General features: G+C 38.5%; 1 protein-coding gene across 1 annotated transcript in view; it reads right to left on the bottom strand.

Moving 5' to 3' along the window:
- The window catches only part of DNAH14 (dynein axonemal heavy chain 14), a gene marked incomplete at its 3' end in the record, with an annotated part of 220,288 nt that overhangs the window by 173,770 nt on the left and 32,007 nt on the right, over positions 1-14,511 (bottom strand). The window contains exons 6-9 of the mRNA XM_081039181.1: positions 12,060-12,122; positions 9,153-9,297; positions 5,503-5,634; positions 249-499 (exon numbers count right to left, since the gene is read on the bottom strand). Coding sequence (XP_080895307.1) covers positions 249-499; positions 5,503-5,634; positions 9,153-9,297; positions 12,060-12,122 — 591 coding nt within the window. The remainder of the gene's footprint in view (positions 1-248; positions 500-5,502; positions 5,635-9,152; positions 9,298-12,059; positions 12,123-14,511) is intronic.

Genomic DNA, 14,511 nt, shown 5'->3' with positions numbered 1-14,511 from the left:
CTGAATTTCAAATTGCACTGGACATCCTCCATTTTATATGCAGAATTTTGAAAAAATTGGGAAATTTTCTTAAACTTTATGGACAGTATTCAGTATTATTAGAGGTATTATCAACTGAGTATATATAATTTGCTATCAGGAGACATATCAAATTCTAGCTTAATGATGGGATATTTCCTCCATAAGTGGCAATATTTAAAACATTATGCTTATAAATTCCTTTTGTAAGTAAAAAAAGTATGATTTACTTGATGAGCTTTTCATTCTTTTTTTCCACTGAAAATGGCATTCTAGCAGAATTATTAAATAATTCCAAAAGTAGTGTGACTGCACTATTCATTAGTTGTCGGATGAGTTCCTGAAATATGTAGTCAACCAGCATCAGAAACCTCAATATTGTTTCTAATAAACGTTGATATTGAGGCAGCTTGAAATGTGTTGTGTCATCTTCATAGAGATGTGACTCAAAAAATTCTTTAACTTCCTTCTTTTCTGCCACCTACAATTCAAAAAACAATTGAGAGGCAAGTGATGATTTCCTATGTTAATATAGCATGGTTTTGAAGTTACAGTATTTTTATTAGTCTGAATAACACACTGGAACATGATCAACAATTTCCACTAAAACACTACTTCATGCTTACACTGCATTTAAACATCAGACAAAAACCAACTTATGTGTCCTGAAACCTATGAAGTTTGGTGTCTCACTTATAAGCAGGTAAGTTTGTCGTCTCACTTATAACCAGGAATATCTACATGTTCCTACACCGAGGGACCATTCTTAACTACACTGAGAGTTACCAGTGGAGGAGAGTCAAGTCCTAATATAAGGTTTCCCTAAAACCCAGTCTAATGCTGCCTCCTTTATGTTAGGTTATAGCAATTAGACTTCAAAACAAACAAACAAAAACACATATATGCTACAAAATACAGATGACATATTTAAATTCATCAAATCTGATGTTAAGAGTTTTATTTTTTAAATAATCTCTCTTAAAACAACTGACTACTAAGTTACTGAAGAATGGCATGTTTTGATAAAAAAAATACAGGGTGGCATCAGTATTACTAGAACCACCAAACCCTTCTAAATTGTGATACTAAAAGTAATCTGGATGTTACTCAAAATGATTTCTTGTAGACACATAAACATTTTATTACTCATGGACCTTTAAAATTATAAAAATATTCCCAATTTTTGTTCTTTTATTGGTTGTGCATGCTTTTTCTTTTTTGCTCCATTGACACTAAATACTTGGTAAATAGTCCTCCTTTCAATTTGTATTCTAATTTTTTAAAACATAATTGAATTAGTATTTTTATGTTGCCTCTCTTCATGTTTCATTTTACTCATTTGTATTTTCTTTTTAAAATTCATTAGGGCAGTTGTTTACCAATTTGGCAAATGTTTTCCAGTACGGCTCTATGGATTCTGACTCAAGGTTTTACATTACCAATGGTGGCTCTCAGTTTCTGTTCCATCAGTTTCGTACCTGTGCTAAACTTTTCCAGAGCTAGGGAGTCCCAAACATTGCCCAGAAGAATGCTTTTCAACCTAGCTGTACTTTAGATTCATTTGAGGAGCTTTTCCAGTGCTGCCTGGGCTCTGACATCAGAAATCAGAAATTCTGACTTAATTGGTTTAGGGTGGTCCTAGATATCAATATTTATTATAAGCACCCCAGGGGACTCTAGTGTGTAGCATACTTGAGAACCCCTAGCCTAGAGTTTATCCACAGAGTAGGTAGAGATTTCAGTTTTAGAAATTCATCCAAGATGGCAGTATAGGAGACCCAGCTTCTATCTCCCCACAAAGATCAGCAATCAGACAGCCATCTGCACATACACACACAACAACAACAAAACTCCAGCTCTGGAAGAGCTCTGCAGTCGACTTAAGAAACTGCAGCAACACAGTGGAACAAAATCCCTGAGAACAACTACACAAAAGGCGGAGGAAGACGGCTTTGCTTTGCCTGCATCAACCCATCGCCAGCGCGCATTGCTCTGCACCAAGAGGGAACTCCCCAGCTAGAAAGAGTTCCCCTTGCCAGCTGAGGGAGGACAGGGTGAGCAACCAGCTTCCCAGACTCGGTGGCACTGTCCAAAGGTCCTGCTTTGATTTTACTCCCCCCAGACCATAAGGCTGAGGTGTACAGACGGTTAGAACAAGGAGGAAACACAGGGACTGACAATAGCAGCCATGAAGCGAGAGTGACTGTGGTTCCGTGACCTGCCCAACATACAGACACAGCAGCTTTTGCCACTGAATAAGGAACCAATGGCCAGCACGGCTGCTACAAACCCCCAGCAGACTTCACCAGCTTTCGCTGCCTAAGTCCTTCCCCACTCACTTCCCACTCTGCCCCCACCACAGCCTGGGTGGGAGCGACACTGGAGGGCAGCCCAGGCCTCTGTGGCTGCATGAGTGCAAGACACCAGCCCACAGCTGACCCCCACTCCTACGCACATGCTCACGGCTAGCCCCTTCAGCTGGGCACTTGCATACCACTGACCCGACGCCTGTCACCAACCCCCACTATGTGTGTACACCTGTGGGGGGAAATGCTGCAGTCACGGGAGAGCACACACGATGGCCAGGGCCCCCAATGCTGCTTGTGGGCCCAGATCAAACCCTTTCTTTGGCCTGCACTATTGTCCTCACCTGCATTTAACCTTACCAGCTAAATGTCTGATGCCCCAGCGAGACCCCATCACTGGGCTTCACTTCCATGAACCTGTGGAAAGACCTAGCAACCACAGTGGCACACAATGACAGCCACCTGGCCTTCCTGCCTGCCCTGGCCCTCACCACTACGTGTGTGTCTCCAGTGGCCCTGCCAATACACAGGGACCTGCAGATAGCCCCAGCAGGCAAGTGTGCACACCTCAGTTCTGGCCACCACCACTGCCGGCCTTGGTCACCAGCCGCTGCTGAGGACCACAACAGTGCAGCCACTACGGACCCCTCTGGCAGCCACTGTGGACCCCTCTAGTGCTTTCCACGGACCACACGTTTGTCGATGCTGTGGTCCTCAGAAGCCAGAGCCCAGAGACATCACACTCCTCAGGACCTGGTGCCTCCACATGGCCCTTCATTGGGCACCAGGCACCATGAGACTCAGGGTCTCAGACACTCCAGCATGCCCCACCCATAGGCTCAAGTCTTTCCTTATTGAAGTCAGTCCACAACGTCTGGAAGAGGTGACTGCTTCTTTCAATGCACCGACACCTAGGCAAGGCATCGTGAACATCAGGGAAACATGACTCCACCAAAGGAATATAGTAAACCCCCAGTCAATGGCCCCAAAGAAATGGATACCCAGGAATTATCCAACAAATAATTCAAAATAATTGTACTAAGGATGCTCACAGAGCTACAAGAGAACAGAGATAAACAATTTAATGGTATCAGAAAAATAATATAAACAAAATGAGATGTTCAACAAAGAGACAGAAAACAAAAAAGAACCAAACAAATTATTTTGAAGCTAAAGAAGAAGATGACTGAATAAAGAATTCAACAGAGCGCTTCAACAGCAGACTTCACCAAACAGAAAAAAGAATAAGTGATCTGCAAGACGGATCAATTGAAATTATCCAATCAGAGGAGAAAAAAGAAAAAGGAATGAGAAAGAATGAAGATGGGATACCATCAAAAGAATCAATTTGCGAATGGCTGGATTTCCAGAAGGAAAAGAGGTGAAGAAGGGAGCAGAAAGCTTACTTAAAGAAAATGGCTGCGAACCATAATAGAGCCTGAATAGTCCAAGAAATCTTCAGAGAGAAGAACAAAGTTGGAGGTATCACGCTACCTGATATCAAACTATACTACAAGGCTATAGTAATCAAAACAGCATGGTACTGGCATAGAAACAGGCAAATGGATCAATGGAACAGAATAGAGAACCCAGAAATAAACCCACGCCTATATGGTCAATTAATCTGTGACAAAGGAGACAAGAATATACAGTGGGGTAAGACAGTCTCTTCAATAAATGGTGTTGGAAAAACTGGATACATGGAATAAAATGAAACTGGACCAGTTTATTACACCATATACTAAACTCAAAATGGGTTAAAGAGTTAAATGTAAGAGCTGAAACCATAAAACTCCTAGAAGAAAACATAGGCAGTAAACTGTGAGATTGCTCTTAGCGATATTTTTTTGGATATGTTTCCCCAGGAAAGGGAAACAAAAGGAAAAGTAAACACATAGGACTACATCAAGCTAGGAAGGTTTCATGCAGCAAAGGAAGCCATCAAAGAAACTAAAGGACAAGCCGCTGATTTCAACAACAGGACTGGTAGTAGGTATAATAGGTACTTATCAGAAACTGACATAAGTGGAAATCCCTTAACAAATATTTAGGACCAACCAGATCCTGGTGATGATGAAGGGGAGAAAGTAGAATGACTACAAGGAGTACTACTTTATTACTATCTTAGTGGCCTACGTTATGCTGTTAATCCCTTTTCGATTTATACTGCCCTTGGCCCACCTGCCCCGGAGTCTGTCTGCACATGACTGGGCTTTGGGAGGAAGGCCTCTGAGGAATAAGGACTAAGAGGCTTTACTTTGTGGACATAAAATAGCTGCACTTCATCTTCCAGTCAAGAAGCCTTGAAGCCTGTTTCTATGCCAGTACCATACATCGTTACCCAGTATCTATCAACAGTTCAAGTGAGAGAAACAATATTTGAAAATTAGTTGAGGGAGACCCAGTCCATTTATTCCTCCAGAGAGCCTCAAATATCCATCTGATTCAGTCAAACCAGCATAGAGAGGCAGCAAGTGCTTAACTAGCGGATATTGTGTTAGTCTGCTACCAAACTGTATTTGGGAATTTTGTTTCTGGCACTGTCGCTGCCTACATCGGGGAGCGGTATGAAGCAGTCCTGTACAATAAGTCACAGCATATTGGATAAGAATGTTCTGAGGACATTGTTCATCAGTCCCTTCTGTAAAATCCTGAGGGACATTGTCTCTCATCTAGTTATGTTTCTCCTGAGCAATGAGTTTGTCTCACGAACACTGAATTTCGTAACAAGTTTCCTTTTATATGTGAGCTCAAGTTATATTGTAGGCATCTTGAAGGTATATACGTAAATATACATATACAGAGGGTGCCAAAAAAAATGTATACACATTTTTCAGAAAGGGAAACTGTATTAAAAATTGTAATACTCAATATATACCAATAAGAAAGATGAATACAAGTCATGTGTATACATTTTTTGGCACCTCCGGTATATGCATTCATGTTACACACACATATACTTACATGCACAAATATTTGCACTCTACACAGTACCCGGAAGAATTCTTGCACTGTACACCTGGTAAATGAACAGCACTAGCTGCCTGGTAATTAATTAACCACCTCTGTCCGTTTGCCTGCCCATTTCTAACACTTTTTCTAGGGATGCAATTTGGAGCAAGTGCTTTAGTCAGTATGTAAACACTGATAAATTAATACGATATAATTAAATAATTACCTTTAAAAATGTACTTTTCATTCTTGAAATAGCTTTAGTCCTGATATCCTCAAGTTGTTTCAATGCCTGGGTGGCTTGCTGTAACTGTTCTTCACAAAATTCATCTAGAGAATATGTTCGAGACCTATCCAGCTAATTAAATGATAATAAATGTTGAGTATTGGGAAGTCGAAATTTATTTACAAAAGAAAAAGACAGAAAACATTTTGGCCATCTTTTCACGTCATAAAGAACAGCGTATTTATACTTTCTTTTGCATACATTACATTTTATATATACGTTCTTCATATTCAAACATCCATAGTAATTTAACTAAATCTTGATAAAAGGCACAAAACTACACTCTTATTTTAATTATGACTAAGAGCAAGCCAAAGCAGAAAAATTCAAGAGTTGATGTATTTTTGAACTATCTATGAAGCCAGGGGAACCACCAATCCCAGGGATTGCTTTACCTTGAAGTCCCAATTATTGGTAAAAATTAAAAACAGGAACACTACATGTATGATAAAGAGGCTAAAATTAAATAACACAAATAAGGTAAATGTTATTCTGAATTTCTTCAGAATCCAGCATGGAGGAATTTCCATCCACTATGGCATCGCACGCCTCCCTGGTAACAGAAACAGAACGTTTCACCCACTCATGTGTATCCTATCATTCTTCCTTCTTTCAGTATTTACCTTCTTTTTCTACATCGTTAATTTTCTTGCCAAAACACATTTGCATCAATGAATATGCAGACATCTTTATCCTTAGTCATACCATAATACCTTGTAAACGGATGCTTCCAAAAATTAAAGATTGAAAAGTACTGCTCTAGCCTTCCAATGCTGGATTAACTGTGTTCTCCCTCTCCTAGTCCCGTATCTGGTTTCCGGTCCTGATTTTTCCAGGTAAATATGCCCCCCAGTCTCCCTTCCTTTCTGATTTCACAGCCAGTATCCTAACCCAAGTCCCTATTGCTTACACCTACATTATTCCGGTGCAGACTAACCGATCTCTTTAGCCCTGTGTCTCCTCACTTGAGACTTTTCCCACAAACCAGCATCACATTAATTTTCCTATAAAATACCATGTTCAGAAACTTCCAATAGGTGTTCTTTAAGAATAGTTCTCAAAGTTTATTCTGCACAAGAATCACCTAAAGGACGCATTCGAAGTGTAGATTACTAGAATCATCCGCTGCAGTCTCCCCCAAAAGCAGTGGGGCACAAAAGTTCACATTTTTTATTAAGCACTCAAAATACCACCCCCACCAAAACACAACCATCTTGAATAGGAAATATAATCAAAGTCCCAAATCTAGCTGGTTTTGTGGCCAGCTAGCTGGTTCTAGCTGGTTCTGGTTCTGTGGATAAATCTCTCAATCACTCTAGAACTCAGTCTGTTATTTGAACATGCAGGTGTGGGTACAGTGATCCACACATGCTCTCCCCCTTCTAGTTCTAGCTATCCCAGCCCCTTTCCAGGTGTGCTTGCATCTGCACCGAGTCTACGGCCACACTCGACCTCCATTCGTGGCAGTAACCTCTGCACCACCTCGTCGTATGCGTTCCTTCTCTTTACCTCTTGTCCACCTTACTGCTGCCTGCATTCCCAACTACACATAGCCCCCCAGTCCACGTGCCCAATGGGCCACCTTCTCTTCCTGACCCCAGGCTCAGTTCTCCTGGCTCGGAATCTCTGCTCTCCCTCCATTTCACGCTGGCTTCTCCACATTCCCAGACACCCCTAGTCTTGCAAACTGTCCTCACAACCCCTACTAGGAGTGCCCCTAGTAGGTTCAGCTCCTACCTTTTCCTTATTCTGTTATTCTTGGCCCCACATTCAAGACCCAACGTAACTCTCAAATCAAACATATATGGGATGTTTTACTCACATCCATATTCCTTACTACACTGCCCTATCCCCTCCTCCCTGGCTATTCAGATCCAGCATGGCCTAGCTCACAATAAGCTTCCTTCAGGAAACATGCCCGAACTTGAACTCCAAAGGCTTCCTCTGAATTTCTGTGGCAAGACTGATTTACAAGTATTATTTGCCAGCAAACATTCCCTGTGTTATATTTCGCTAACTGGTTAGCTAGAATGATTAGCAAAACTGAGGGAATACCTCTAGAACTAGTTATCATTTTTATATGTAAAGAATTATCACTTCCAATAAACTGTAAGCAGATTGAAAGTAGCAATGCTTCCTTTTTTACTTCATATCCGTCTCCTGTGCGTAACACTTTGCACACAATAGATAATTAACAAATATTTATATATTGTCTGGAGAGGTTTGTTTCCTTCCTCTTGCTGTTCTGGGGAGAAACTGATAGGGCCTAAGGTTTCTGGAAAGAATTTTAACATCCCTTTTCAGTCACTCTGTTGGCATCACCAGCCGTCAGCTTTTTAGGGGTAGACTTCTGAAATATTCTTGAGTCTCCTTTGCCTTACCACACATCATTAACTGATAAATTCTGTCACTCAGCCATTCATAAAGCAACCTAATAGCATCGCAACTCAACCAATTTCCTTCTACATGAAAACCACATCACAAATACTTCACTGTGAAATGTCTCCTACTTACATTTAATCCTTCAGAAACATTAATATTCTCAACATAACTATACAAAATATGCTTTACCTGTAATGATTAATTCATCTTTCTTCATTAGTTTTTTATTTATTCACTCAAGAGCACCTATTATGTGTCAATCACTATATATAATCAATTCTAAAAATAATCTGTTGATTTACAAGTATTAATTTTATTAAATGTGTGTAATCAACATAATTTTTGAGCTGACTGTCAAATTTATAATTTGTCGGAGTCCTTTTACTATTTCTCTTTCTAAGTCTAGATAACTATCGATTTCACTTTTAGCATCTCCCTCACACAACAGCTAAGCTGCTAGAATCCTGGTCGATTGTGTATTAAACACTTAAAATTTATAGTTGTATATACTTAACCTCTTTGAAAGAACTATTCTATATAAATTAAATTAAATCATTCATTAAGATTGTCACCCTTTTTTAGAATTGTGGAGGAGGAGAATTCATAAATTTAACCAAAACCTCTGAGTTGTACCTTATGACAATTTCTTGGCATGTTACACTGAAGGAAGATTAGCTACTATCAATTATGTATTAGAAATAATTCATCATTTATAAATAATATTGCACATTTGGAAAAAAGAAAGGGTCTCATAATAGATTTAGGTTACGTATTAGGAAGAAATTATTTATAAGGAACACTGTTAACTATTAAAATGGACTACCCAAGGGAATAATGTTCTTCGCAGGTATTTTAGAACATTAGTCACCCACAGGGATGGTTTACTTATGGATCTTGGTATCTGTATTCCTTTGATTTAAAACTCCATGTGGTTTTGTTTTGTTTTTTGTTTTATTTTTTAAGGAAGGCACAACTCACAGTGGCCCATGCGGGGATCGAACTGGCAATCTTGTTGTCATTAGCACCATGTTCTAACCAACTGAGCTAACCGGACACCCAGTGTGTGTATATATATATACACACACACACACACATACATACATACATATATATACACATATAAATGTAAAGTAGCCACTATATCCTATGTAGCTATATCCTAGCTAATATATATCAGTATTAGCTTATGGTAGTACACTTCTACCCACCTTTACAAGGCATATGGCAGACGGATTATCCTCATATTCATTTCCATTTTTGAGATTAAGTGCGTCTTCACAAAGTCCCTTTATGTAAAGCAAACAGCCCTGATATAACTCATCAGCCCAAAACAGATGGTGGTACAAAAATGACCTGAAAGTTAAAAAATTTCCACAGACTTATGTCTTCTTCAAAATGAAGTTAATTTAGATAACTAGTATAATTTGTCCCACATGTCCATAGTTAATATGTAATATATCTATCCATTTGAAATGGATTTGATGGAGATTGGTAAGCATTACGGTTTTGTTTCACTGATAATGTTGAAGACAAGGTTTTGGTACAGGGTACGATGAGTAAGAACAAAATACGAGGGGAAACGTGATGCTGTTACCTTATTATGCCACTGAGTTCTAATAATTTTGAACTAGGAGACCGCGATACCCAAAAGGATCATTTCCCTCATTTATTAAATTTAAATAAATTTCTCCAATGTACTTCCCCCCCAATTACAGGGGAAAAAATAAACTAGATTAATAACCATTTGTTAAGTTCTCCAACCAAGTCCTAAAATAGAGAAGATGGACCCTTTTTTCTTCTCTGTCCCTTTCTACTGGTCTGATCAACGTCCCAAAAGTGAGCCAAATCACTTCTGACAGCACTGGAAAGAACAGCAGGACAGAATTGGAGGAGAAAAGAACAGAGAGGAAGCCATAGGCATGTCACTTTAACAAGGAGGAGTTGCTGAGTAAAAGCCCAGGTCTCCACATGAAAGCCTGTCCCAGACAGAAAAGCAGTGAGGCTGGAGTTACTTTATGGTTTCAAGGAGCAAGTTAACTACTAGCCTACTGCCTGGCATGTGTTAGATGCTAAATAAATACTCATGTTAAAAAAAATAAAAGACAAGCCAAAGACTGGAAGAAAATATCTATGAACCATGTGTATGACAAAGGACCACATCTAGAATATAAAAAGAAATCTTAAAACTCAACATTTTGTATAAAAACAAACAATCCAATTAGAAAACGTACAAAAGACATGAAGAGATATTTCACCAAGGAAGCAAGTAAAGAAGCAAGTAAAGATATTCAATGCCGCATCCAGCGGCAACAAGGTCAGTGAGAATGCGAGAAGGGGCGGTTTGGGTTAAGTTTTTAAGCAAGAAACAGAGACTTAAATCTCTCCGAAGGCCAGGGGTCTCTCAGTCTCAGAGAACTGGAGCCCAGAATAAAGCTGGCTGGAGGTTTTTATTGATAGGTCTACAACTACAAGAAAGCAACATTGTTTCTTACAGGGTTTATTCCAATCACCCTTTGTCTGTAAACAGCCAAAGCACAAGGTCCCAGGATGTTTTTACCTAAAGTATGTACCTTTTCAGGATCAAGTCTTTCACACTGTAACAACTCTGTTGAGAGAAGTGGAAACAGGTGAAAGGGGAAAAGCCAGAGCCAGCAACAGACTTTCCCAAGCAGGGGGAAGGGGAGGCAAGGCCCCTTCCCATACCTGTCCAAGGCAGCTCATTTGGGGTCCCCACTCGGTTCCACCTGGCTTAGGTTGTATCTCCCATGAGATATCTTACCGTCTTTGGCTGCAAACCATCTTTTGGGGACCAGACAGAGAGACATAAGGTGTAAACACAAGGATGGAACAGAGTTCCAGAAAGGCACAATCTCACAAACTCTTTTTCCTTAAGGAAAGACATGAAGGGACATTTGGCTAGGCTGTTGTGGGACTACAATTCAACATCATTAGTCATTAGGGAAATGCAAGTTAAAACCACAATGACATACTGCTACCCACTTACCAGAATGTCTAAACTAAAAAATAGTGACAATTCCAAATGGAGGCATGAATGTGGAAAAAAAGGAATCGCTTATAGTACATTGCTGGTGGGGATGAAAAATGGTACAATCACTCTGAAACACTTCAGTAGTTTCTTAAAAAACGAAACATGCAATTATCTAGCAACTGCACTCCTGAGCATTTACTCCAGAGCAATGAAAACTTATGTTCACACAAAAACCTGTATATGAATGTTTGTAGCAGCTTTATCTGTAATAAACAAACACTGGAAAACACACAGGTGTACTTCAACAAATTGTGGTACATTTACATCTTGAACTACCACTAAGCAATAAAAAAGATCAATTGATACATAAAACAACCCCAGAGAGTTATGCTAAGTGAAAAGAATTAATGCCAAAGATTGCATACTGTATGCTTGCATTGACATAACATGCAAAATTTTAGAAATAGAGAACAGATTAGTCCTTCCCACAGGTTAAGGAGAGGGTAGGAGTGAAAGGGAAGTGAGTATGGCTCCAAAAGAGCAACAGAGGGATCTTGTGGTGATAGAAAAGGTCTGTATCTTGATTATATCAAGGTCACTGCCCTGGTTGTTGTCATATTGTATGAAAGGTTTGCCAGATGTGACCACTGGGGGAAACTGGGGAACGGGTATGTGGGATCTCTTTGTATCATTTCTTATAACTGCATTATCTGCAATCACAATTATCTCAAGTTCAATAACAATAACAAAACTTGGCTGCTGGATAGCCTACAAAATAGAATTAACTGTCAACTATTTTGGATTATTTAATCATTCCCCTTTTTAGAAGCAACGAGTTAGATCAAGTGACCAAGAGAACTCATCATAGATTCTTCACAGCACTGTGATTTCTTCACACTACAGAATGGTATCCTGGGACATGTAATAAGTGTGTGTGTGTTGTATAACATTGTTTAATATATGTAAAATATTAATAGTCCTTAAAAATTAATGGGTTAACTTTAATCATAAAGGTTATAGAATGTGACTTTCCAATCACTGAAAATTAACTTATATCTGCTTCCATACTACATATTTAAAGTAATGCTCCCTCTTGAAATTTTTATAAATATATATCAAGACTTACCTGCTTTTCTCTGTCTTAATTCTTCTAACATTCAATTTCCAAGTAACAAATGCTTTATAAATTCTGAAAAGAAAAATGCTTCTTACTCTATATTTATAAATCATGCAATTATATGAAATAAATTTAGTAAAGGATTAGTAATACTAGAAAATTCTCTAGAACATATCTCACTCATCCTGAGTTATTTAAAGTAAATATTAAACCATATCACTTTTCTCCTGAATGATCAACAGAATGTAGAGCAAACGTAAATTTAAGTAAAAGTCATTAGAATTCTCATAGATGCATAATCAATTTAGATGTAACATTCCAATAAATATAAAAACTATAAAAATACATTCTTTTCCTTTACACATTTATTGGCGCACTATTTTTAAAAGAGGCTCATATTTCAGGAAGAGTCAAGATTCAGTTTCAGTAATGAATAGTACATTGATGAGACATCATTGTGTAACAATAAGTAAAAAATTAATATTTTGATATTATTGAATACTTATGTTTTTTAAAAAGATGCATTTGTAATTTTAAAAACTCAAAGAACTTTCATGAGAAGGAACTGAGAAGTTCCCCTGGTGATTATTCATCATCTTTAGCCTTCACACATGAAATAGACATGGTGAACTGTTTCTGCAAATCTCCCTCAACTTCTCTAAGTAAATACTGTCTATTAAGTAAATACACCTATTTTATGCACTTGTGGGATGATTCTAGTCCTATCTCATAATCTCTCTCTCAGTAGCATTTCCATCTTGATGAAAACAATCATTCTTAAGAGAACACTGAGATGTGTGGTGATACTTGTTTGCCAAAGTGCGAGTCTGTCTGTAGCCATTAAGAGCCAGTGGGGAAGAAAAAAATGGTGGGAATAAGAGCGCCCAAGAGGCCAAGCCCCCGGCCAATCTTAGTGATATCGCTGGCTGATTCTGAATCAAAGAAGACTGAAGGAGGCCTGGAACCATCCAAACAGTTCAAAAGAATCCCATAATGTCATTCTATCAGGTACACCTGAGGCATTAGAAATCAGAAATGCCTCCAATTAATTTAGTCACTTGACCTTAAAATCAGACTCTGAAAAGGCATTCTGAACAAGTTCCCCTCCTATTTTAATTCAGACCCAGGGTAATTCAGAGTCATGGTACCTCAGGACTCCAGAAGATCCCTGGAATCCCAGGTGATCCCAAACGAAACCAATGATGGTGTAATGAGTATCTGCACAAGGCCACAGAAACGAACAATCCAGAAAGTCTCAGGGGGTAAAAAGCTAATGATGACACTCAAGTCTTCCCTTTTAGACACGGGGCATCACCAGCTTAAGTCATCAACACTTCACATTTATCTTATTTTTATATTTGAAATGTTACTTGTTATAATGTTAGTGATTTAAAAAGCTTTACAGAAAATATTTAAAATAAAATTTAAAAATCAAATAAAACTACTGGCAAATAAAACTGGCTAAAATTTAACTTACATTTTTCTTCACAGGAATAAAGAAAATGAATCATTTTGACTGTGGCATTACTGATGCCAGAGGTCACATAAAAACATGATTCTTGTCCTAGCTCCAATTAGGTTTCAAAAGTTTATTCAATGAAAGTTATTGAGAGCAGAATGGACACTGAGGATTTATTATTTTAAAGCAAGGATAGCAGTGGAAGGTTTCATTAAATACAGAAAATAATACTTCGGGCAATGTCATAAGCTGATAACCCAGAATCAAAACCATCTAGCTTCAGTACTGGTGCCTAATTTATAGGGAAGCAACTATCACATATGTTCTGCAAAATAAACTGCTCAGAACTGTTACTCTGGCATCTCCACTGCATTTGACTTTGGTTCCAGGGAACAACCAGCTTCATTTCCTACCAACCTCTTCGATACTTTAGTCACACCGTTTCTACCTTTGAATACACACCAAACTTGTTCCTGCCTCAAAATTTTTCAACCTGCTAGTCTCTTTGGAGCTATTCTCTCTCAAGACCCCATATGGGTATGTCCTTTTCATACTTTAGGACTCTGCTTAAATATGTCTTCTCTGCCCATTCTACCTAAAGTATTAGATTGGTGCAAAAGTAATTGCAATTTAAAAGGTTAAAAATAACTGCAAAAATCGCAATTACTTTTGCACCAACCTAAAAGCAAAACACGCACACACACCTGTTTTGTTTCTGTTTTATTATCCTCCTGGCCTTTATCGCTATCTGAAATTATCTTATTTATTTGTTTATTATCTATCTCCCTTTATTGAATGTAAGTTGTATTAAGTACAGAGACCTTTTGTATTTTTTACACGGTTGTTTCTCTAGAGCTCATAACAGTGGAATAGAAAAGGTACACAGTAAGTATTTGTTCAGTAAGTGAGTAACTTCTCTGCCACAAAATCCATTCACTTGCCTACGAAAAAGTTCCTCAGGTTCTTAGTTATTTCAACTATTTACAATATTAAATGTAACAA

The sequence above is a fragment of the Rhinolophus hipposideros genome, assembly GCF_964194185.1.
Source record: "Rhinolophus hipposideros genome assembly, chromosome: 26".
In the NCBI taxonomy this organism is placed as follows: domain Eukaryota; kingdom Metazoa; phylum Chordata; class Mammalia; order Chiroptera; family Rhinolophidae; genus Rhinolophus; species Rhinolophus hipposideros.
This window is presented reverse-complemented; position numbering and strand designations above follow the sequence as displayed.